Source organism: Pantherophis guttatus, chromosome 4, assembly GCF_059756535.1.
Source record: "Pantherophis guttatus breed Tessera chromosome 4, ASM5975653v1, whole genome shotgun sequence".
NCBI classification, from domain to species: domain Eukaryota; kingdom Metazoa; phylum Chordata; class Lepidosauria; order Squamata; family Colubridae; genus Pantherophis; species Pantherophis guttatus.
Window position 1 is genome coordinate 80,961,600 of NC_142066.1, and position 25,465 is coordinate 80,987,064.

Here is a 25,465-nt window from a genome sequence, read left to right on the forward strand (position 1 = left end):
ACAGCAACTAGGGAAGAGGCTGAGACACGTACTAAGGAAGTTCAGAAGTGCAGGACTCAAGGTCAAACGCAACAAGTACATGATCGCAGTCCCTTCTGTGGAGTTCTTGGGGTATCGGGTAGACGGAACCAGCATACACCCCACCGAGAGCAAGATTAGGGTGATCCAAGAAGCCCCCACCCCCAAAGACAAGGCGGAACTACAAGCGTTCCTGGGACTATTTAACTTTTACGCAATTTTTCTAAGGGATAAGGCAACAGTAGCGGAGCCCCTGCACCGACTGTTGGCCAAAAAGTCCAAATGGGTTTGGGGGAAGGCTGAGGCTACCGCATTTGCTGTCGTAAAGAAACTCCTGTCAGCCGAGAGTTTTCTAATTCAGTACAACTCTACGCTTCCCCTAGTGCTAATCTGTGACGCGTCCCCCTTCAGCGTGGGGGCTGTCCTGAGCCATTGACTACAGAACGGTCTAGAGGCGCCCATCGCCTACTACTCCCGGACTCTTTTGAGTGCCGAACGGAACTACAGTCAACTTGACAAGGAGGCCCTGGCAGCTGTCTCAGGAGTCAAGAAGTTCTACGAATACCTGTTCGGCAGAGACTTCAAACTCATCACAGACCATCGCCCCCTTCTGGGTCTCATAGCAGGGAACCAACCCACCCCGGCAGCCCTATCTCCCAGGATGACACGCTGGGCCATCTTCCTGGCAGCATACTCCTATCACCTGGTACATCAACCAGGGGTGAGCATGGGCAACGCAGACGCCCTCAGCCGTTGCCCGTTACCGGACAGGATAGAGGACCCCACACCCGGAGTTCCAGTGCTGCTGATTGACGTCTTGGACTCGGGGCTCATCACTTTAGCAGAGGTGGTGAGGGCTTCAACCAGAGACCACGTGATTAGGAAAGTCACGAGTTGGATCACGAGGGGGTGGTCGGAAAAGACTGAGGGTGGGGAATTCAAACATTTCGCTAACAAAAAGGGCGAACTGACAATGTAAGGGGGTTGTCTATTGTGGGGCGATTGGGTCATTGTTCCCTTGTGCCTAAGGGAAAAAGTTTTGAAGCTGTTGCATGAGGGGCATCCCGGGATCGTGAGAATGAAGGGATTAGCTAGGAGTTACGTTTGGTGGCCCTTAATGGATAAGGACATCACATCACTGAGTGGGTGGGGAAATGCCAGCCCTGCCAGGAGTCTAGGCCAGACCCCCCCACAGCACCGGTCAGGGAATGGGAATGGCCCCAGGGTCCCTGGTCCAGGATACATACAGATTTTGCTGGCCATTCCATGGGCAGGTATTCATGGTCATCGTGGACGCTTTCTCAAAGTGGTTGGAGATCAGACTCATGAAAACCACTACCACCAACACCAACATTAGGGAGCTAAGGCAGTTGTTCACCACCCATGGCCTACCGGACACCTTTGTCTCAGACAACAGGCCCCAGTTCATGGCCACACAGTTTGAGGGGTACCTAGCAGAGCTGGGGATCAGACACGTACTCTCCGCCCCGTTTCATCCAGCTAGCAATGGATTGGCGGAGAAGTTTGTGAGAACGGCTAAGGAAGCCATCTCACGCCTAGGCCCCGGGGATTGGCAAGAACAGATAGACAAATTCTTAACGGCCCAACACACCACACCATGCACCGCCATAGGCAGGAGCCCAGCGGAGCTTCTAATGGGGAGAAAGCTCCAAGGTGTCCTAGACAGGCTACACCCGTTATTCCCCTGACAACTTCAGAGGAGCAGAGAAGAGGCTTAGAGAGTTCACAGTAGGGACGCCAGTGTTCGCTAGAAATTACAGGAATGGGCCCCTCTGGGAAACCAGGACAATCACGGAGGTAACCGGGCCCAAGTCTTATAGGGTAGACATGGGAGATGGGAGGATTTTGCGGTGGCACATTGATCAGTTATGGAAGCGTTTAACCGCCGACACAGAAGACATCTTTGACGAACAACTCCCTAACTACCAACCAAACTCCAGACCTAACTCAAGCCCGAGTCAAGCGGAGGAGTTAGCTGTCGGCCCCGAGATCCAGCGCCGCCCCATCGCAGAAGATCGGCCAGTGGAAGTCGCCGCCCACAACGAATTCTCGGAGGTTCCATTGGCGGAGCAGGGAGAAACAGGGAGTTCCTCCAACCTGCTCAACGCCACACCTCCGACTGAACCGCGCAGGTCAACTAGGGTGCGGACACACCCTGGTCACCGGAGGAACTATGTATACTAATGTCCACCCCAAGTGACTTCTGGGAGGAGAGGAGTGTTATGTATGTAGATTTTGGGTGGGCAGTTTGAATTAACTGACCGTCAGCTGATTGGCTGACCACCACAGCTGCAAGGTATATAAAGGGAACTGTTTCCCCTGGTCAGTTGCTGGGTTCTCACCCTACAATAAAGAGCTGTTGTTACTCACTGCCTGGCTTGCTGCGATCTCATTCACCCAACCTAACAATATGGCCTTCCATAGATTATATATAATGTATGTAACATGCTGGAGTCCTTATCTAAAGTAATTTGACAATTGCCATCCCAGGAGGTCTATTACGACCCCAGTATGATCAGATTAAGATCACACTGGGACCTTAATCACCAGGCATTCTTATTTTAAACCTATAAAATGCAATTTATGAACAAGCAGGAGAATGATGCGCTTCACAATGAACAAATGTATGCAAAATTCCCCAAAAGACAGAAGGGATTTCAGCACTTTAACAATACTCTTGATGAAACCCAAAATGCAAGTTTTCCAGTCATAATTTGTATGGCATGTGTACAATACAAACATTTAAAATACAGCTTCAAGTCTGCTTTATTGCCATGGATGGTGTAGGACTGAAAATTATTACCTGCTTCCATTTTATTTGCCTGCCTATGGTTAACTTAGGATAACTATGATTTTTGTCAGATGACTAAATGTATGATGTTCTAAAGGATAAATGATTTATACAGGTTGATAGGCTAAAATATAGTATTCTAACTGGGTTTACTGTGCTGTAAAAAAAGACATTTCATAAAGTAAACAATGCAGAAAATATTTTCATAAAGGATAGAATGGAGGAAGAGAACAGAGATAATGCTTATAAATTCACAATACTGTAGTCTTCAAAATGGAAAAATGGTCAAGGTCAGATGTTTTAAAGCAGTGATGGCGAACCTTTTTGGCACTGAGTGCTGAAAAGGTCACACGGAAACATTGTGCACACATACACACGCTTGTCAGGGCTGCACTCCGGAAAGTGAAACTTCCGGGTTCTAGCGCGCATGTGTGCCCGTTGATCAGCTGACCAGTGTGCATGCGCAGGCCAGTTTTCGGCACTGCCAGACGCGAAGGGATCGTTCTCCAAAAAAGCTGAACTTCCAGGTTCTGGCACACACGCGCACCCGACAATCAACTGGCCAGCACGCAGGCGCACACCAGTTTTCAGCACTGCCACACACACAAAGGACAGCTGAGCATCGCGCACACATGCGCACCAGAAACCCAGAAGACAAACAGGCAAGGCCGTGCGTGTCGGGTGAATGGCTTTGTGTGCCACTTTGGGCACACGTGACATAGGTTCACCATCACAGTTTTAAAGCTTATTATTGCACAAGGTATTTGTACAAGAGGCAACCTCAGGATTAAATGTTTCATTGTGGCTTTTTAAAACAATGAGCAAACCTAGCCATCCATTTTCTTAAACTAAACTGAATCAAAACTATAAGAAATTGGCATTTATTTATTCCCAATTCTAGAGGAAGATTTAGGAAAGGATTAATACAACTGAAAAGACAAAAAGTATGTTATCTAATGCAGGGGTCACCAACCTTTCGGACCTCAGGGACCACTAAAAATTCATAATTTTAAATCCCATGGACCACTAATATGATCTGCCTAATGACTGACTGGGTGGGCGTGGCTAGGTGGTCATGTGACTGGGTGGGTGTGGTCAACTCAATGTCATTCACATTGAGGGGCGCCACACTGGCCTCTACTCCCCCTCCCCTCCCCTCCCAGCCCCTCCTCGCCTGCCCACCCAGGCTCCTTAGTGCCCCAACAGGAAGCAGTTGTTGGAGCAAAGCAGCCACCATGAGAAAGAGTTGGCAAAACAGATCAGTTCAAATTGGATGTGACCGAGGAGGCTCAGCAGACCACACTGAGGACTAGGAGTATAGGCTTTCCAAGCAGGAGTGCAAGCCAGGTACCAGAGCCTGGAGGCTCAGGAGGCTGAGATGGTCAGCCAATTCCAGGCCATGATGCCATCCCACTGGAATGAGGCCCTCCAGCTCTTCGCCACCAGCCTTCGTCCAAAGCCCCGCACCAGGAGGCTGAAGCAGACCCCAAGTTGGAATTTCTGCCCCTGTCCAACCCGCACAAAAAGAACCCAAAGGGGGAGACTCTTTGCAGCAACACAAATATTCATTGTATGTATCTGGCTCAGGGATCATAGTTTGAGGACCCGTGATTTAGTGCAATATAAAAAATGCAAATAACTTTTCTGCAGACCACCAAAATTTTCTCACAGACCACCAGTGGCCCAAGGACTACCAGTTGGTGACTGCTAGTCAAATGGATGTAAAAATCTACATTGTAAAGTGATATTAGGATATGTCCTTCAGTAAGGTACTATAAGAACAGCAGGGCACAGAAGGCAGCTAGGAGAACCTTGATTTTCTCAACTTGAGATGAAAGCTTCAAACCAATTCATCAACAGAAAATTTTAGAAATGGAATAAATGTTTGAAAATTAGTTTTCTGTACCAAAGCACAAATGCATAAACTTGTACTAGCAGTAAGTATCAGCTGTTACAGAAGAAACAGAAAGACAGAAGTCTGAATACATCATGTATTAAATGCAATGATTTCTTTCAATAGGATTTGCAGAAATGCTTAATACTGGGACAAAGGAAATCAAATCCTATATGTCTGACATCTTCAAAAAAATTAAAGGTGTGATTGGCCATAATTACTCATTTAGATGTTTATCTTTGAACTTTGAACAGAGACCTTCTGGAGTGCACTCAAGGATCTGAACCAAGTTTCTACAATTATCATCTGAAGTTTATCGCAACAGAAGGATTGGGATTTTTTATTGCCCATGGATCTAAGCCTTTTAGTGCTGTTTCACAATGTTAAAATTCCTTTGTGGAACTCCTTTGATCATTTGCTCCCAGACTAGAAAAAAAGTGAATCTTATCCTCATGATAATATAAAATGGACTCAGTAATCAACCCTAATTACTCCAAAAGGCACAATGAACTTTCCCCCACCCCCACCCCCGAATTTATGATTGGAATGAAGAATATTCTTTCTAAGCAATAATGAGACATGGGGTTATATTTTTTTCTAGGTTTATGTAAGTCTGTGTCTTCATTTACAAAAAAAAAAAAAAAAAAAGCTTCTTCCAATATATTAAAAACAAGAAAAAAGTCAAGGAAACAATTGGTCCACTGGTGGGAGAAAGTGTCAAGATGGTGACAAGCAACAGGGAAAAAGCAGAACTACTTAACTCATATTTTGCATCTGCTTTACACAAAGGGAAAAAACAATGCAACCTATCAAAACAGCACCACAATAAAGATTTATATTTGATTTATATTGATAATGACGGTTGGTGTAAGCAAATCGAAGGAACTTTCAATGTGCTCGATGGATTGGAACATGGAGGTACACCTCCTGTAGGTCGACTGATGTCATTACATCGCCCTCTCTTATGCATCCCAAGATAAGTTCTGAGGAATTGCATCTTGAACTGTCGGTATTGGACAAAGTTGTTGTGGGATTTGAAGTTCAAGATCCCCCTCCAGCCCCCTGAAGACTTGAGCACTAGGAAAAGAATTGAGTACACCCCTGTTCTTTCCTGCCCTGAAGGAACAGGCTCTATGGCCTGTATGTCCAACAAATGTTGGATTTCTGCATCCATAAATTGACTCTTCTGTTGATGGGAAATTGGACATTGGATATAACAGTCTGGAGGAGTGGACTGAAATTCTAGGGTGAGTCCCTGCCCCACCGTCCGAAGAACCCAAGCATCGGACAACGTGACTTCCCATTGGTCTAGGAAATGACTTAAACGACCGCCAATGGGAAGATGTGACAGAGAGTCATTTACCCCTTTTAGCAGGCCTTTGCCTGGCTCCTCTATATGGTCTCTTGGAGGAGGTGTTGTATCTGCCCCTGCCTCTGAAGGACTGTCTATCCGAAGATCGGTCAAATCTCTGGGAATCAGGGCTGTGTGAATAGGACCCGCTGGGTCCTGTATCCTGCCGAAAGGACTGCCGTTGGGAATACGGTGAATATCTATGGTCCGGTTTCCAATAAGAAAACGGCAGCACCTTTCTCTTGTCTTTCCCTTCTACCAAGATTGGTTCCAAGGCTGGCCCAAAAAGAGTAGATTCTTTATAAGGGGCTGAAGCCAACTTCCATTTAGACTTCATATCCGCTCTCCAAGGGCACAACCAAAGGAGTCTACGGGAAGAAACAGTAGAGGTCAACGCCCGTGACGTGAATTTGGCCGCATCTAAGCAGGCAACAGCTGAGTACTCAGTAGCTGCCACCATCTTATTGATATCCTGTTGGATTCTAGTGCCCTCTGGAGGAAGACATTCCCTCAACTGTCGCAGCCAAATTAAAGTGGCGCGATTGAAAAAAGACGCCACCATCACTGCCTTGACGGCCCAAGCAGCCACTTGGTGAGTTTTCCTGAAGGAAACCTCTGCTTGCCTATCCTCCGTCTTTAAGACTTCCATTACGTCGTTAGACAAAACAGTGGAAGATGAAAGGCTGACTATAGGTGGATCAACAGTGGGAAGATTGAGCAGTCCATTTAAAACAGGATCTGCACAATATAATTTCCTATCATGACCACTAGGTGCCGATAAGGCCCCAGGCTGGTCCCACTGTCTCTTAATGACTTCTGAAAATAACTCTGGGCAAGGAATGAAGTCCTGATCAGGTGTAGGAATTGCAAACAACTCCTCATGAGGTTTTACTGAATCAGCAACTTGATCCTTTGGATCAACAATAGTCCCCATATTAGTGGCCATTTTGGCTTTCCAGAGTAAGGTTTTGAAAACTGAAGGACGAAAGAGTGTGGTGAAAGCCTGTTTATCCGGTACCACCCCTTCATCCTCTGAAAACTGGGGATCCCTGTTATTTTCCTCCAGCCAGGCCTCCTCACTACTGACTGATTCCTGCCGGACAGGTGAAACCAGTCTGGGGACTGTCTGGACCTGAGGTTGGGATTGCCACCCTGACACCACTGATGGCATGTGATCCCCTTGATGCAGACCAGAAGCAAGAGCTTGAGCCAAAGCGTTAGTAAACAAGGACTGAAAATCCAATGGCTAGGCCAGTCCCTGCCCCTCCCCAAACTGGAGCCCCGCTGTTGTTGGGGTGAAGGGTGGCTCAGGAGCCAAGCGACCCGTGGCTTGTACCCCCTGCTCCTCCCTTAGGCTACCCTTTTAAGAGCTGAGGTGGACCCCTGAACCTCAGGTTGTAAAATGTCAGCACTAGGTTGAGGCAAGGAAACATCTGGCTGAACTGAAGAATCCAGAATCTCTGACTGACAAGCAGGAGGAACACTGCTAACTTGTGTCTTTTTTTGTGCCCTGGCAAAATGTTTTTCCAAGGCATTATGTCTCCTTTGGGCATCCTTATCGCTAGAAAATGATTTTGAAACAGGCAGGGGTGTAGCTGGCCTGGTGTAACCAGAGTCTTTCCTGCATGAGGAGCAGAGCTTTTGAATTTATGTTTCATAGCTCTTGTTGCTCTGGGGGGTATAGCAGATTCCTCAATATCAGAGGAAAATTCTTGATCCCCCATCATGACTCAAAAGGAAACCAATTTGGTACAATTTGGTACAAATCCAAATAATAATCCCAGGCTGCAACTAAACAGAATCAAAACAAGACTTAGCATACCGCCAGCCGTTGGAATTTGGCGCGAAATTAAAGTCAGTTAAAATCTCCACACACTATAATGGCATGAGACAAAGGAACTGCCTCCCAGTACCCACACCCAGAATTAGGTGACCAATGGCTCAGGAAGATAATTTCCTGCCTCAATTAGCCGCCACGCAATGTAGCCTGTACAACTATCTATGGTGGGAGATTCAAATCCCCTCCCTGCCAGCCGGTTCACAAAGTCTTACAAACAAAAATGGTGCGAGGCTGATCTTCCAATGTCCGAAGTGCCGCAGTGGCAATCCGATCCATTCTGTGTCCTTCCGATACTTTTCGCCACTAATCAAGCCGACTTCCGAAGGCGCAGGAGAAAAAAACTGCTAAAAGTGCCGCGAGGCCAAAAACTTTCACAGAGTTTGCCTTGGCATGCCGAGCAGGGACTCTGGAGCCACCCTATGACTAAGGGAGCAAAATGGTGGTGGCGGTTATGCCGGCTCACCAGGTAACCAGCTAACCCACCAGTGGCAAAACCAAGGGTGGAAAGGCCCCAACGGAGTTGCTCACAATGGACAAGTCTCCATATGCTGCAATCCAGGAAGATTGGGGGCAGTCGATCAGGAGCCTCTGAAATGATCTGCCCACCCTGCAGCAAAAAAAGGGAATCAGTTGTGGCCACAAGCTGGTCCCAACAAATTCCTCTTCTGCTCCCAATGAAAACAATCTAAATTAAAATCCTAATAAACTAAAAATAAAATAAAATTACACTTGCTGCAAGAGTAGGCTTACACACGTCCCTACTACTAGACTGAGCGAAGCAATTGAGGCTCAGCAGAGCAGAGGAGGCGTGGTCACAACAGATTTAAAAAAATTCTACACTCAGTCCCTAGCAAGCAGACATGAGAAAACCCACACTTGAATTGCCTAAGCAGCGCAATGGAAAATAGATCTGGGAAACTACAGACCTATCAGCCTGACCTCAATACCAGGAAAGATTCTGGAAAAAGATAATCAAGCAACGAATCAGCAAATACCTAGAAGCAAACAAAGTAATAAGCAAAAGTCAATGTGTGTTTGTCAAAAACAGATCATGCCAGACAAATCTTATTGCATTCTTTGACAAAATGACAAAATTAGTAGACCAGAAGAATGCTGTTGACATAATTTACTTGGACTTCAGTAAGGCTTTTGATAAAGTAGACCATAACTTACTACTTGATAAGATAGAAAAATATGGGTTAGACAGCATAATCAACAGATGAATTTGTAACTGGCTGACCAACTGCACTCAACATGTAGTCCTCAATGGAATTGCATCTACATGGAGGGAAGTATGCAGTGAGGTGCCCCGAGGCTCTGTTTTAGGCCCAGTAGTCTTCAACATCTTCATCAATGATTTGGACGAGCGGATAGATGGGGAATTCATCAAATTTGCAGATGACACCAAGCTAGCAGGAATAACCAACACTCCAGAAGACTGGCTTAAGATACAGAGGATCTTGACAGACTTGAACATTGGGCACTATCTAACAAAATAAAATTCAATCATGAAAAAAGTAAAGTTCTACATTTAGGTAACAAAAACAAAATGCACAGGTACCATATATGTGGTACCTTGCTCAGTAGTAGTAACTGTGAGAGGGATCTTGGAGTCTTAGTGGACAATCATTTAAATATGAGCCAGCAGTATGCTGCAGCTGCCAAAAAAGCCAACACACTTCTAGGCTGCATAAACAGAGGGATAGAATCAAGATCATGTGAAGTGTTAATACCACTTTATAATGCCTTGGTAAGGCCACACTTGGAATACTGCCTTCAGTTTTGGTTGCCACAATGTAAAAAAGATGTTGAGACTCTAGAACAGTGGTTCTCAACCTGTGGGTCGCGACCCCTTTGGGGGTCGAACGACCCTTTCACAGGGGTCGCCTAAGACCATCGGAAAACACATATTTTCAATGGTTTTAGGAATAATTTCATGGTTGGGGGTCACCACAACATGAGGAATTATATTAAAGGGTTGCGGCATTAGGAAGGTTGAGAATCACTGCTCTAGAAAGAGTGCAGGGAGAGCAACAAAGATGATTAGGGAACTGGAGGCTAAAACATATAAAGAACGGTTGGTGGATTTGGGTATGTCTAGTTTAATGAAAAGAAGGACTAGGGGAGACATGATAGCAGTGTTCCAATATCTCAGGGGCTATCATAAAGAAGAGGGAGTCAAGCTATTCTCCAAAGCACCTGAGGGCAGGACAAGAAGCAGTGGGTGGAAACTAATCAAGGAGAGAAGTAATCTAGAACTAAGGAGAAATTTCCTGTCAGTTAGAACAATTAATCAGTGGAACAACTTGCATCCAGAAGTTGTAAATGCTACAACACTGGAAGTTTTAAAGAAGAAATTGGATAAACATTTGTCTGAAATGGTATAGGGTTTCCTGCCTAAGCAGGGGGTTGGACTAGAAGACCTCCAAAGTCCCTTCGAACTCCGTTATTCTATTCTATTTAAATAGAGCAACTTTCATTGTAAGCTAAATAACAGAGTGGGATTTATTTATTTAAATTTAATTTCTATAACCACCCATTTCAGGTAAGTGACTTTGATGACAAACAATCAAATTTTCTTGCATCCTGTCTTGTACCCACCTTACCACTTAAAATTTCAAATATATTTTCAATATTCTCAAGTTTCCTGGCTAGAGAAACATGAAACGGAGACCCTTTCCAAATTTGCATTCCTCCCAATATATAATCTTATAAATAGAGATGTTTTTGGTGTCATGGAGGAATTTCGGTGTCATAAAGGAAAGAATGCAAGTTTTCTTCTGGTACTAGAAGAAAAGGAGGTTACTATGAAAGGGTACATAGTGTTTTGACTAGGACAGGGAAATTAAGCATGAAGCCTCCAATACATTCTGATTAGTGGTGGGATTCAAATTTTTTTACTACTGGTTCTGTGGTCGTGGCTTGATGGTCATGTGACTGGGTGGGTGTGGCTGAGTGGGCATGTGACTGGGTGGGCATGGCCAACTCAACATCAATCACAGTGTGGGGCACCTCGCCTGGCCCTCTTCTCCCAGCCACTCCTTGTCTTGCCTAGCCTCAACATATCTATAGTTCTGTAAAAATGTTGTTCACTCTTTTTCAACTTTATTATCTCTATCTCCATACTATAGATGTACTTTCATAGACCACTGAAAGGAGGAAATGGCTCACATGCTTGTGCGATAGGTAGGTCACAAAACAGGCTTTTGAGGGGCTGTCACAAAGAAGGGAGGCAATATATTTTCCAAAGAAGCAGAAGGCAAAACAAGAAGCAATAGATGGAAACTGAACAAAGAGAGAAGCAACCTAAAACTAAGGGGAAACTTCCTGAGAGAAGAACAATTAACCAGTGGAACTGCTTGTATCCAGACGTTCTGGGTGCTCGATCACTGGAAGTTTTTAAGAAAAGACTGGACAGCCATTTCTCTGAAATGGTATAGGGTCTCCCAAAGTCGCTTTTAAGTGTTATTCTGTTATTCTGACACCTTTCCAGTGTCAGAACCAGTAGTAAAACCAGTGGGAGACTCCGCCCACCAACCCCATCATCAAAATGCACTTGCACAGAAGAGTGCACAGCCCCACTGCGAACCAGTAGTAAAGTTAAGTAGAACCTACCCCTGCACCTTTCCCAGGCCTTCCACTCAGATTTTGGCATCCTCAGTTTTCTTGACTGAGCAGGGGGTTGGATTAGAAGACCTCCAAAGTCCCTTTCAACTCTGTTATTCCATTATTCCTGAGGTAAATAGCTAAGACCCTCATTGAGATCCTATCTCTTTTGCTCCCTCTGGATTAATGAGTTAAAGAACTGGCTCTAGACATTCATTTTAGTAAGATTTTAGAAACCTATAGTTGAAAGTTCTTCATCTCTCCTTACTCTGAAGACCCAATTTCATTTGGAATTTAATCCCAAACTGATTGCCCTTTTAGCATTTCTCTTGATACTTCTCCAAAATGCAACAAGAAGCCATATCTGTCTCTCTCTCTCTTTCGCTCTCTCTCTCCCTCTCTCTCACACACACAAAATTTAAGAAAATTCCCTAATTTTGGAGACTTTAGAATCAGAAGGTACCTTGGAGTCTTACAGTTCATCTTTCTGCTCTAGGCAGAAGACCTCATACATACGCAGGTTCACAGACATCATGGCTTTGGCTGCAAAAACTGCAGGCACACACTTCCTCCTCCTGCCACCCCATGCAAGGTGGTAGGCCTAAGAGAAAGCGCCCCAGACAGCCCACCATGACGGAGCCCTTCCCGGGGAGCAAAGCAAGAATTTACTGATCCATCCCGAAGGCGAGGTGCAGGATGGCAGCGGCAGTAGCGGTGGAAGGAGAGTTCCAGAGCGGCAGCAGCAGCACTTCAGGAGGGGGCTCTCAGGGCCCTGGGAAAGTGTCTGGCACAGCACAGTGAAATTTACGGTATTTTTCAGAGTATAAGATGCACTTCCCCCCCCGCTAAAAGAGGGTGAAAATTTGGGTGTGTCTTATACACTAAATGTAGCCCCGACCACCCGCCGGCCCCAACCCTTTTGGAGGTTTTGGAGGCTGCAAATGCAGCATCCCAAACAGAAAGCCTCTCAAACAGCCTCCAAAAAGTCCATTTGAGACGCTGCCTTTGCAAAGAGAACTTCCTTTGCAAATGGAGCTTTTGGAGTTTTTGCAGGCTGCAAACCCAGCTTCTCAAACGGAGTGCCTCTCAAGCAGAATTTTTTTTCTTATTTTCCTCCCTCCCAAAATAAGGTGTGTCTTATACTCCGGAGTGTCTTACACTCCGAAAAATACGGTAGCAGCAGGGGTGAAATGCTCCCGGTTTGGACCGGATCACCCGATCCAGTAGCGATGGCGGTGGATAGTTCGGAGAACCTATAACAAAAATCCTTGGGCCCCCCGCCCATGCCCACCCAATCGCCTGGTCATCACTTGCCCACTTGGCAGCTTGCTGCTTCTTTCAGGCTCACTCGCTTTTCTTGCCTTGCTTCGGCTGCTGCAATCCATTGCATCAGCTAGCAACTCAATCTGTCTGCCTGCAATCAAGCCAATCGGTGAGCAACTCAATCTGCCTGCCTCGTGCCTTCAGTTTGGTAAGTAACTGGGAGCTTAAAAAAAAAAAGTTAATTGGTTTTTTTTTAGTAGTTTTCTTTTTTTTTTAGACATAGCAATTTAAAGTTAAGGAAGTTTTAAATTTAGCTGCTTTTATCTAAAAATAAAATAAAACATTTGTGTAGCTTTCTGAGATTTGGTGTGTTTTTGTGGTGTTTCACTCTAACTACACAAACACACAAAATTTCACAAAGCTGTATGTGGCATTTTGTGTGGAAAAAGTGTGAAAGTTGGTTTTTGAGCTTTTTGTGGCTGTGTGAGGTTCCTGCTTGTTGCAGGGGCCATTTTGGGTGAAGTGCAGCTGCTTTCTCACTGTGTGTGAGTCAGTTGTGTTATGTGTGTGTGTAAAGTGTGAAAGTTGATTTTTGAGCTTTTTGTGGCTATGTGAAGTTCCTGCTTGTTGCAGAGGCCATTTTTTTTTGTGTTGTTGTTGTTTCAAATGATTCCGGTGCTTAAAAGTGATAAACAGCTGATGGAATGGCAAAAAGGAGTGAATAAGTTTGTTTGGAATGAGAAAAAGCCAAGAGTTAAACTGAAAATTATGCAAGATGTTCGTGAAAGGGGTGGCCTTAAACTTCCAAACCTACGACTGTACTATGAAGCAGCAATGTTGACACAAGCAAGTGATTGGTTTGGAAGGACAAAGACTGGAATATTGAATATAGAAAGTCATGACCTTGAATTTGGTTGGCATGCATACTTATTTTATGAGAATAAAGTGGATAAAGTATTCAACAGCCATATACCTTGATGAGAGTATGGAAGAAGCACCAGTTCAAATGGGATTATAAAATACCGTTGTGGTTGGATCTTGGTCATATTATACGGAATACAAATATAAAGTCACTCGGGGGATTTTTATACAAAGAAGTACTTTTTAATGATGGGGGTAGATGGCAACTAAAGACATTAAATACACTGTTGGAAGAAGGGATCAATTTAACTTGGTTACAGTATAATCAACTTCAATTGAGATGGAGAGAAGATCAAAAAACTGGTTTAATGTTGCATGAAGAAGAATTGGTAAGACAGATAAAAGAGAAAGGCCCAATGCATATCAAGAGGGTTTATAACATTTTGCTAGAAAGAGATTCAGAAAATGAATTGGTTAAAGATTGTATGATAAAATGGGCGCAAAACTTTGCAGAACCAGTTATGATGGAATCGTGGGAAAAAATATGGGTCCAGAATGTTAAATTTATGCAGTCACAGAATTTGAGGGAAAATTTTTACAAAATGTTTTATAGGTGGCATTTAGATCCTAAGAAATTGTCATGCATGTATCCTAATGTTCAACCAAAATGTTGGAGATGTGATTGTTTAGATGCTACATATTATCATATATGGTGGACTTGCAAGAAAGTGAAGGCTTTTGGGATAAAAATTTGGTGGGTTATGCAAAATGTTCTGAAGAAAAAACTCCAATTTTCTCCTCAATTGTTTTTATTGGGGATAGTTAAGGACTTTTCACTGGGTGAAACAAAATTGATATTGTATATGGTGACAGCAGCTAGGTTACTGATTGGTCAATATTGGAAAAGGGATGTTATGTCTACTATTGAAGAATGGACTTTGAAGGTGGCCAGTTTTGCAAAAATGGCGAAGATATCAGCATATTTAAAAGACCGGACTCAAGAGACCTATGCATGGGAATGGAAGAAATGGATAGATTATGTGCAGAATAAATATCAAACTAGGAAGTACCAGATAGCTTTTAGCTGAATGTTGTGTAGAAATTTATAGTATACAGGGGGTAGAATAGTTGAATGTCATGTAGAAATGCATAGTACGCAGGGGGTAGAATAGATGGGCGGTAAAGTATGATACAATAGGATTTGGATTTGGATTTCACCTTGGGGAAGTCATGGGGGGAGGGGAGGGTTAGGGAGGGAAAGGGGGGGGAAATGGGAAAATTTGTATTTGTAAAACTTTTTCAATAAAAAAAAGTTAATTGGGTTTTTTTTAGTAGTTTTCTTTTTTTTTAGACATAGCAATTTAAAGTTAAGGAAGTTTTAAATTTAGCTGCTTTTATCTAAAAATAAAATAAAATAAAACATTTGTGTAGCTTTCTGAGATTTGGTGTGTTTTTGTGGTGTTTCACTCTAACTACACAAACACACAAAATTTCACAAAGCTGTATGTGGCATTTTGTGTGGAAAAAGTGTGAAAGTTGGTTTTTGAGCTTTTTGTGGCTGTGTGAGGTTCCTGCTTGTTGCAGGGGCCATTTTGGGTGAAGTGCAGCTGCTTTCTCACTGTGTGTGAGTCAGTTGTGTTATGTGTGTGTGTAAAGTGTGAAAGTTGATTTTTGAGCTTTTTGTGGCTATGTGAAGTAACTGCTTGTTGCAGAGGCCATTTTGGGTGAAGTGCAGCTGCTTTTACATTGTGTGTGAGTCAGTTGTATTGTGTTGTGTTGTGTTGTGTGTGCATAAAGTATGAAAGTTGGTTTTTGGTACCTCTTATTGTTTTGTGAACTTTATTATTTTTATTATTTATTATTATTGACCACAGCCACCGGGTCACCTGACCACCAAGCCATGCCCACCAATTAAGCCACGCCCACAGAACCAGTAGGGAAAATTTTTAGATTTCACCCCTGGGTAGAAGCCATGAGCCGCCGTTTTCCTCTAAGTCTCATCCGGAAAGCGCTGTGCAGATAGAAGCACCCAGGTTGAATGCTGATTCTCTCTGCCACCCACAGCGCTTTCCAGACTTACAGGACCCAAAGTGGCAACTCCCAGTTGCTAAATTTTGCTGTGCTGTGCCAGATCCTTTCCCAGCAAGAGCAGCAGCGGAGAGAAACAGCCAGTGGGCGGCATGAGGTGGAGGCCATGGGGAAGGCTTGAGTTGGGTACTGGTGCATCCCTTGACCCAAGATGGAGGGCGAATGGGCGGTCTGGAGGCGGAGGCCCTGGGGAACTGGCATGTTCCCTGACCTGAGGCGGAAGGCAAGTGGGCAGGTGGCATGCAGGTGGTAGGATGGTGAGAGCCATGTTCAAAAGGTGGGCAAGCCTTACCATGTCCCCCAAGGTGGCAGCCTAGACCGGCTCAGGAATCGGCACTCAACCAGGGCTTGTGGAGCCAGGAGTCAACTTGACCAGGGCTTGCTTGCAGGCTCACTCTCCCAGGGAGATGCAGGCTGCGGTGGAAGGCAGGCAGCAATGGCGGTGGAAGGCAGGCTAGCAACGGCGGGCGAGCGGGCGAGATAAGGAGTGACTGGGCGTGGCGGGGTGGGGCAGGCAGGCAGGCTGGGTGAGCGGGTGGAGAGTGGGTGGGCAGGGGCAAGTGGCGACCGGGCAACTGGGGACAGGGCCAGCCAGAGGTGGTATTTGCTGATTCTACGAACTAGTTAAAATTCCCACTACCAGTTCACTCGAACTGGCCAAACTGGCTAAATACAACCTCTGAGTCTGATTCTCATTAGTGACTATTACCTCTTTCATGTGTTTGCTTTATAGAACTATTATGAGAATAAGTAGAAAACCCCATGTTTATTCTTTGAGCTCATTGAGGGAAAGACAGGATATAAATTATATAAATAAAAATTGACTAATTTCCTTTGTTACTTATATTTGGAATAATAAAATAATTAGAACTGTTGCAAGTGTAGATATGTTGAAACCTGGAAGTTGTTTGCAACTAGAGTCCCTCTGTTGCCTCAATAATATAGATAACAGTCATTCACAACTGGTGTGGGTGGGAGAGGTGAAAGGAATGCTTGAATGATTGGGGATAACTAGGGGGCTGGATTATCATAGAAGTGTTGGTGGTGTTGACTGATGAGTGAGTGCTGAACTGTGAAAAGATAATGTAACTGCTGCCAATTTTACATTTTACCTTATTAGTTTCCTCTCTAGGATCTGAATGTCATATTCTAAATGGGGAACATTAACACCAGTCTTTTGCCATGGTCAGATCAGTACCTAATCTTGCTAACTCCTTCACTATTAACATTGGCAAGGGTGGAACACTGATTAAGAGAGGCTACTCTAGGTCCCTAATTTTTCCAGAAGGCACTTGAGAATTTTCCAAGCAACCTCTTCTCTAAGCTGAATAGGAGATCTTCTAGATGGTCTGCCAAGTAAGCGCCTAAAGCCTGTAAAGATCTGGATGGGAAACATAAACAAGCAAAACTGAGTAGTTGTTTGCCCCAAATCCTAAAAGGTTCTTTGTCCTTAACATACCTACACCGAGGGGATTCGACCAGAAGTGTTGCGGTGAGACAGTCAGGGATTGGCGGGCTCCGATGAGCCTTGTGAAATCCCGGGCTGACGAACCGCTGCAGAGGGGTCTTTGGACCGGATCTGTCCTGTAGGGACAGGGAAGAAGGAGAGGCACTTCGGAAGACCAAGAGGAACAGGCAAATTCCTTGGAGGTCAGAGGAAACTCTCCCTGACTCTGCAGCGGGGGGCGGCGGCCATTGTGACTGCCAATTAAGCTGGGGCAACCAGATCAAGCACTGTGCAGGAGCGGAGAAGTGAACAGAACATCGATGCCAGGTGAGTGACAGCTAAATCACAGGCAGAAGAGAGAGAGAGAGAGAGAGAGAGAGAGAAAAGGACTATTTTTAAAATAACTATAAAAGTCCTAGCGGCTTAATAGCGACTAATAGGCTTGGAGAAAGGACGGAAGAAGAAGAGTAAAGCGGAAGCTACAAAATTAAAAAAAAAAACCATTAAAAAATTATGTGCTGGATTCAAATATTTGGAGAACTTAAAAAAATAAATTAGAAGAATTGACAACCCGAAAGTTTTTTCCCTAATTAGTGAACCTTAAAAGAAGTTTAAAGAGGGAAGAAAAGCCCATAGTAGAAAGGATTGGTTAAAGATTTTAAATTGAAATTGATTTGGAAAGTAAAGTTGGAATTTGGACTGTGTAAATTTGGACCGAGTTTTTAAACTGATTTGGTGCATATAAAAGTGAAAAGGAAGAAGAAGGAAAATCAAATAAGCAAAGACTGTTCAATGTGGATTGCAAACAAAATGGATACTTTTCCGGTTGCTGATTGCAATTGTGGATTATAGAGAGCTATCTTCAGAAGAAGAAGAAAAACCATTACAATGCTGAATTTCTATTTTGGAAAAAAAAGAATAAACCTTGAACTTTGAAAGAGACAGCTGTGAATCTTTAAGGAGGCTTGGTTTGGCTATAAGTGTGACTTTGACGATTAAAGAAGGAGAATTACAACACAACTTGAAACTGGAATAATATTAACTGAAAAAGTACAAAATGGAGGAATTTAAGGAAATGATGAAAATGATGTACTTATCATTGAAGATGGAAATAAGGGAAATGACTTTAATATTGCAAGGAAAATCGAAACCTGATGAACTAAAAAATGACTTAGAATTTATTCAGATTGACAAGGTAATAATTAAGAAGCAAGAAAAAGAGACTGATAATAAAGAAGAAGACAAAGACAAAGAGATTGACTATGGAAAACTAAATGATTATGGGGCTAATAATAATAAAAAGAATTTTAGAGATTACATTAAAATTAATGGAAGAAACAGAAAAATGGGAAAGAAGCAAAGAAAAAGAGGGCGGAACAGAAAGAATATAAAAGACTTAAATGATTACGCTGGGATTATCAGTGGGAAAATAAGAAAAAGGGAAAAGGGATGGAAAATAAGGAGAAATGCAGGGCAAAACAGAAGTTTATGACTTTAAAAGACAAAATGATTACACTGGGATTAATAGTGGAAAGATAAGAAAAAGGGAGGAGAGAGTTCAGGAATTTAAAACACAAAAGAAAAGAAAGGAAAAGAAAAAGAAAAAGAAAAAAAAATAGAAAAATGGAAAGGGAGAATTGTGATATTAACTAAGCAATTTAACATATGTATGTATGATGAATGCAATAATTGGGATAGTCATAAGTAATTAGGGAAATGGTAATAATTGGAATATTTTTAATTATATATTTGGAATTGAACTAAAAAAGAAAAGAAAGTTGAAATGATATGGGACAATGAACTAAGTAGAAAAAAAATCATACTTATTTGGTTTCTATAAAGTTGTTGAATTGTATTATTGGGAATAGAGAGAATTTAAGGAAATGATTGGGAATTGCATTATGGTGCAAAAAAATAATAAAATAAAATAAATACACCTACACCCACAACCGCCACTGTGCAACAGGCTGCTTTCTACTTAGAAGAAGTAAACCTGCAAATTGAGAGTCCTTATAGACTTATGGCTCTTATTAAAAAGGAAGTGGGGTCCATGGCCAGGAGGACCTTTACTCATTATAGGTAAGTAAGCCATCCAGGGAGTAAGTCTAGTAAATCACCCATACTCATTACTACGAAATGGGACCACTATTGCAACACACTCCACTTAGAGCTGATCATATAAATGACTCAGAAACTTTAAATGCTACAAACCTAACACTTCTATCACTTCACAGTTCAATTAAATTTTATTAACTTTGCTCCAACCCCTCCTTATTGGAATGATAATGATGATGATGATTCTGTTGTTCTGCATATACACTGAGAGTTTCTGCACCAGAGACAAACTCCTTGTGTCTAATCACACTTGGCCAAATAAAGTTCAGTTCTGTTCTATTCTATTTCTGTTGTTATAACAGTAATTGACGATTAAAGGTAATGCATAAGCATCATTATTTCAAAGTTTTTGAATGTTGTTGCTATTGCCATTATTGTTAATGTTACAGGTTTTAAAATTTGATTTTAGTTGCTCAGCATCTTTGGAATAGAATGGAATATGAAGTATATAAATGCAAAAACAAATGAACTCACTACAAAGATAAATCAGCAACTGTAGGGCAGCCATTGTCGGATATGAGATGGACAACAAATAAATTTCCTAAATAAATAAATAAATAAATGGTTTGTTTTGCTTCTATGAAAATTCACAAAGCTATGTATGTGTCCTGCGAAATGCAGTTTTTGCTTACATGTTAAATGATGTTGCAAAATAGAATTGCAGCAAAAGCTTCAGCTCTGAAAGCACTAATTGCTCAACCCAGTTTGATTGTTCCATCATATTTGGAATTTATAATATATTTTTTTAATCCTGCAATATGGTACACTAAAGGCAGTTCAATCTCTGCACTACCGATATGTGAATAAAAACTATTTGCCAACTTCATGTTACAGCACAAGTATAACCACAGCAAGTATACTTTATATATAATAATATCCAAACTATTGGTCTATTAAAGAATACTGCTACTCATATATTCCATAAAACTCTTTATACATATTTTTTTCCAGATGAAAACTGAAACAATAAACTACAACAACCTTGCATTTTTGCAGCATTGAATCTGATAAATATTTTTAAGGACTAAGACAAATTATTTTAACACTGTTAATAATCATACCAATGCCTGTCAGACTTGTTTCCCTTCCTGAGCATCATATTTAATTTAGCAATATTGATAATTCCAAACTGAATTATTGTCCTAAAACATGTGAACTAGAATATGGCTAAGTGGATTTAAATTCTATTTGTGTAGATACATCCTTAAAATTGACTTAAGCATGAATGTGTATGCAGAAGACCCTCATCTGTGATATAGACACTGGAGTATGCTGGCATTACAAGCAAATGTAGTTATGTGTGTAGTTTTTACACCAGCAAAGTCACCTGAATACGGAGTACTAATATGCAAACAAAAATGCTATTTCCTAAGGTTTTTTATCTATATCCAGAGATCATAAATACCTAAATGAGTGAATTCTTTATAGAGGTTTTTCATGGAGATTATATTAAACCCATCCTTAAATGTATCAAGATGAAGAAGCCTATACACTTTGCCCTCCACAATACATCCGTTATGTCATAACCTCTAAAAACTCATATTCAAGCTGGCTTTAGAACAGTGTGCTCCAGTCACATTAAAACCTTTACCCATATCAAGGGCTAAGGTATGGTAGAATTTCAACCTCCTCCCACCTCCTCAAGTGCTATTGATCCAACTATGCCTCCTTGCAATAATAAAAGAAAAATAATACAGGAAACTGAACTTCCAGGGACACTAGAGTATCCCGAAATCTGGCATTTCCACATTTCATTATTGCATGCTACTAGGACAAAGTCATGCTGAGTCAACTTGGTTAATCTCAAAAAGTTAAACTTAGTCAGATTTGGCAAATATTTGATGGAATCTACCAGGAAATACCAGGCATGTAAATAGATTGCAATAGGGAGGGAGGGAGGAAGGAAGGAAAGAAGGAAGGAAGGACTCCACTTCCATATTGTTGCAAGAACAACTGCATTAACATATCTATAAAGCTGTCAGAATATGAGAGTTATTGATTACCAATTAAAATCAATATATATCAAAATAAGCCAGCTTTAAGTTTGTGGTGCTCTGTTTCAAACTGCAATCTACAGATCAAAAATAAATAAAAGCTAAAACATCAAGAAAGATAATCTGGAAAAGAGCCATTAAAAATACAAAGTAAAGGCAGGAAAATATGGTAATGTGAAATACAATAGTTCGAATATCACATTAAACTACCTACAATTACTCTGGAACTTATGCCAGGAACAATTAAAACTGTCATTAAAAGAACCTCCTGTAAAATGCACAAAGAAATGCTCCTCTTTATCTACATACAGCATTGTATTAGTGGAATATAGTTCCATTAAGCAATTTACTGATTAGAATCTTGCATATTTCCATAATTGTTTACATTATACCAACAGGTTGAAAGCCTTGGCTGCATTATAAATTGACAGAGTTAATGTCTGGCTTTATGCAGTAAGCCAAAACAAACATATTTTCTGTTCAGAAAAAATTATTAATGTAGACAAAATGTCCTAAAGCAACTGTTCAGCAATGTTGTATATGACATAATGGCTCTTTAAAACTTGAAACATTTATATGTGGCTTATAGATTAAAAATGATTGCATTCATCTCCTCAATTATATTTTGTTTGTTAATCCAAGAGTAGGCCACCTGAGCTGAATGTGTGCCCTGAACTGCAGAGCCATGTTGGATCACAGTTGTTGAAAATTGACAGTATGATTTCCTATCATTTTGTAACCAAAACAAAACTGTACCAGCTCTTAAAAACATCACCCTAAAAAATAAATCATCACATTGATTTTTATTTATTTATTTATTTTGCCATTCAATCATGTCCGATTCGTGAAGTATACCTGACAGGTCCCTGAAATTTCTTAGCAAAGCTTTTCAGAAGTGGTTTGCTATTGCCTTCTTTTTATGGTTGAGAGAAAATGACTGGCCCAAGATTATTCAGCTCGCCTTGTGCCTAAAGAGGGATTAGAACTCAGGGTCTCCTAATTTCTAACTTGATACCAAACTGGCTCTCAAGCACGATGAATAATTTATATATCAATAGTAATAAAATGTTGGGCACTCTCTTACTATTAGGATGCACATACAGGATCTAAGGAAGCAGCAGAAGAGAAACCAAAAAAAAAAAAAATCAATATTCCTCGATCTTGCACCATACCTGTTCTCCAATAAAGTCATGCACACAACCTCTCGCACACCAGGATTGTTGGCTTTTTCAACAGAGCAGTTTTGCAGATTCCAAGTGGCCACTCTCAGCACAGGTCGCCCATCCCGCACCCCACCAAACATTTCCACTGTGGGTCGTGTGGAGATCATCTGTGTGGGCCCTCCAGGAGGAAAATCCAAATCCTCACTCTGGAGGCTCAGGGATGTGGGGCTTGGATGAGGCTTGACAGTGAAATTAAGGCCACTATTAGTATTTGTGGAAGAGGGTCTTGACCGTTCTGCAAAGATCTGATATCGGATTTTGTCCAAAATTAAAGAGTTGATACAATCCATCTTGACCAAGTCCTCAATACTTTTGAAGGGCCCATGCTCTCTGCGGTATTCTACAATGCTGTTGGCAATCTTTTCTGTGATACCTCGGATGCTCATGAGCTGAGCAGGTGTAGCTGTATTAATGTTGATTTTAATAGCTGAAAGGTGATCCAGATTCTGGTCTTTTCTTAAAGAGTTGGGTGAATGTTGTGCAGAATTTCCTTTGCTGTTCACACAGATCTCAAATTTCACCTGCTCCAGCTTGGCAGCTCCAACTCCACTCACCAAGGCCAAGTCTTCAACTTTGTTGAAGCCACCAATATACTCACGATATTCCACAATGTTTTGGGCTACCATCCTGGTGACCCCAGGAAGAGTCATGAGCTCCTCTTCTGTGGCTGTGTTAATATTTAGCCTCTCCTGGTTCACAAGGATATTACTGAAATTGCATGCGGCGCTGAATTTACGATTATGGCAAAGATCTGAAGGGTCTCTGGGTATGGAGCGGTGGCAGCCAAGGTTACCACCCATCGTTTCTTCTTTTATCTTGCAATAATCAAAGTGGATTGTTTTCAATTTCAAACAGGACAAGCGACTTCCAGGCAGAGACGGCTTGGCCCTCAGGTTGTGAGAATTCTGCAGAGAACTTCTGAAGAAAGAAGACAAACGGCAAAGAGTCTTTCAGAAAACGCTGGCAACATCACGGGAGGGTGAGACAGTAAACACTGTTTAAAATCAGAGTTGCGAGGCTGGAGTAAGCGCCGGCTTCCGAAGGTACTTCAGCAGCCAAGTGGGGAAAGTTAAAAATACGCTAAACACACGCACGCAGCCACGCTCGCACGATGCCGCGAGCGGGTCAACGAGCCAGCCTCCTTTTTTCTTTCTTCTCTCCTTGAACGGAAGAGACCCTTTCTCGTCCCTCTTGTTTCGGTCAGGCTGGCGAAGCTTCCAGTCGCCCAAGTCTCTCCAGAGCCTCTGCAGCGCTGCGATCCCAAGCAAAAAGCTCTTCTTACAGTAGCATCTCGCCGGGAAGCATCCTAGCTCCGGGAGGCAACGCAGTTCCTTTTCTAGTAGCTCGTCGTCACCCCCACCCCCCACGTGGGGCTTTTCCTTTCCGACCTACGCCAGTGGATTTCTCAACCTCGCCGCCTTTTGCAAAGCCAAGGAAGCGATGAGAAGAGGAAGAGACCCAACACCTCGCCCGCCGCCCGCCTTGGGTTTTCGCAGTGCTCTTCCCACGCAAGGTCGGCGAGTGTTTCTGCTTTCCTCTACTCTCGCTCCGGCAATGGCCTTCTTGGCGATCGCCCTTGGAGGGCTCCAAAGGCGCTGCCTCTTGCGGACAAAGACAGTGCCCCAGACATCCAGCCTCCAAGGCCAGCAGTTACGACACAGCTCGACTTGTTACACGCGCGAGCTGTTGAGTTTAGAGGCGGCGCGGGGAGCAATAGTCGGGACCGCCTCAAAGCACAGCGGAGGCGGGGCCTGCGCTCTCGCGCCGGAATTGTCCGGGTTGTTGCCGCTGGGCTAACCGGTTGCCAGCCAGCCAAAGCCGGCTGCCAAGGCTAAGAGCAGCTTTTAGGCCAAACTTTGGAGACTCAGTTGCCCCCTTCCCTCTTAATCACCCCGTCCTCGCATACATACACCAACCTTTGGTCGTGTGAGTCTAGGCTGCATCTGACTGACTGTCCCCCAAGAGTACTTCATCCCTCTGGCCTCTGCACACGGCGTGACTTGCACATTAAGTGCCTCTGTATGCTAGGTATGTGAGCGCTTCCGCGCGTTCGTGGGTGGAGGAGGATTTGCCTGGCGGAGCCTCGATTTGCAGGGATGACGGGAGAGAGGGATTTCGACAGGTCAAGCATAGATAGAAACAGGTTATCACGTGCTTTTTCAGCAGAGCAGTCCAAGAGCTTTTGGCATTTGGCAGGTTACTGAAGCTTTTTGGACTTGAGTTCTCCGATGGTTAATCAGCTAATGCTTTTGCACTTTTTTTGCCGAAAAGTGCAAAAAAAAAAGTCTATAAATATATCTCCTGGGCTAAACAAGTGGCTCGTCGCTGCTCAGTAATAGGCTGCTGATACTGCAGAAAATTCCTAGGTTCTTCCGGAGGAGGTTTTACGTTGAGATTAGTCAAAGAAAGGGGGTGTGTGTGCGTGGAGGGGAAACGTTCAGATGTTTTCACCTTTCGGTTGTGAAGCCTTGGGGAAAATTGGGGAGGGTCTTCTTTAGTGGTTATATGGCAGGGAAACTGCAGACATATCAAATAAGCATGAAGCACGGAATAGTAATTATATTAAATTTATATACTGGTCGACTCCCAACAATTTTAGGGGTTCACAGCAATACAACAAAGCTATTATAATGAGCCACGGTGGCACAGTGGTTAGAGTGCAGTATTGCAAGCTACTTCTGCTCACTGCCAACTGCCTGCAATTTGGCAGTTCAAGTCTCACCAGGCTCAAGGTTGACTCCATCCTTCCAAGGTGGGTAAAATGAGGACCCAGATTGTTGGGAGCAATATGCTGATTTTGTAAACCACTTAGAGAGGGATGTAAAGCACTGTAAAGCAGTATATAAATCTAAGTGCTATTGCTATTGCTATAATAAAATCAGTAATAAAGATAAAATACGGTGGACTCTGTTGTAGCGCGGGAATAACGAGAGGCACAAGCAGGCTACTAACA

The 25,465-nt window shown here is 42.9% G+C and overlaps 1 protein-coding gene across 8 annotated transcripts in view; it reads right to left on the bottom strand.

Moving 5' to 3' along the window:
* EEPD1 (endonuclease/exonuclease/phosphatase family domain containing 1) overlaps positions 1 to 24,863 on the bottom strand; it is a 220,691-nt gene extending 195,828 nt beyond the window's left edge. For 6 of the 8 annotated variants that reach the window (XM_034411653.3, XM_034411587.3, XM_087894058.1 and 3 more), the window contains exon 1: positions 22,462 to 24,225. In XM_034411653.3, the coding sequence (XP_034267544.1) occupies positions 22,462 to 23,312 (851 nt within the window). In that variant the 5' untranslated portion in view covers positions 23,313 to 24,225. Of the gene's footprint in view, positions 1 to 22,461; positions 24,226 to 24,428 lie in introns of those variants that run through there. The other 2 variants (XM_087894057.1, XM_034411360.3) reach the window with 2 other exon arrangements.
* Positions 24,864 to 25,465: the final 602 nt, after the last annotated feature.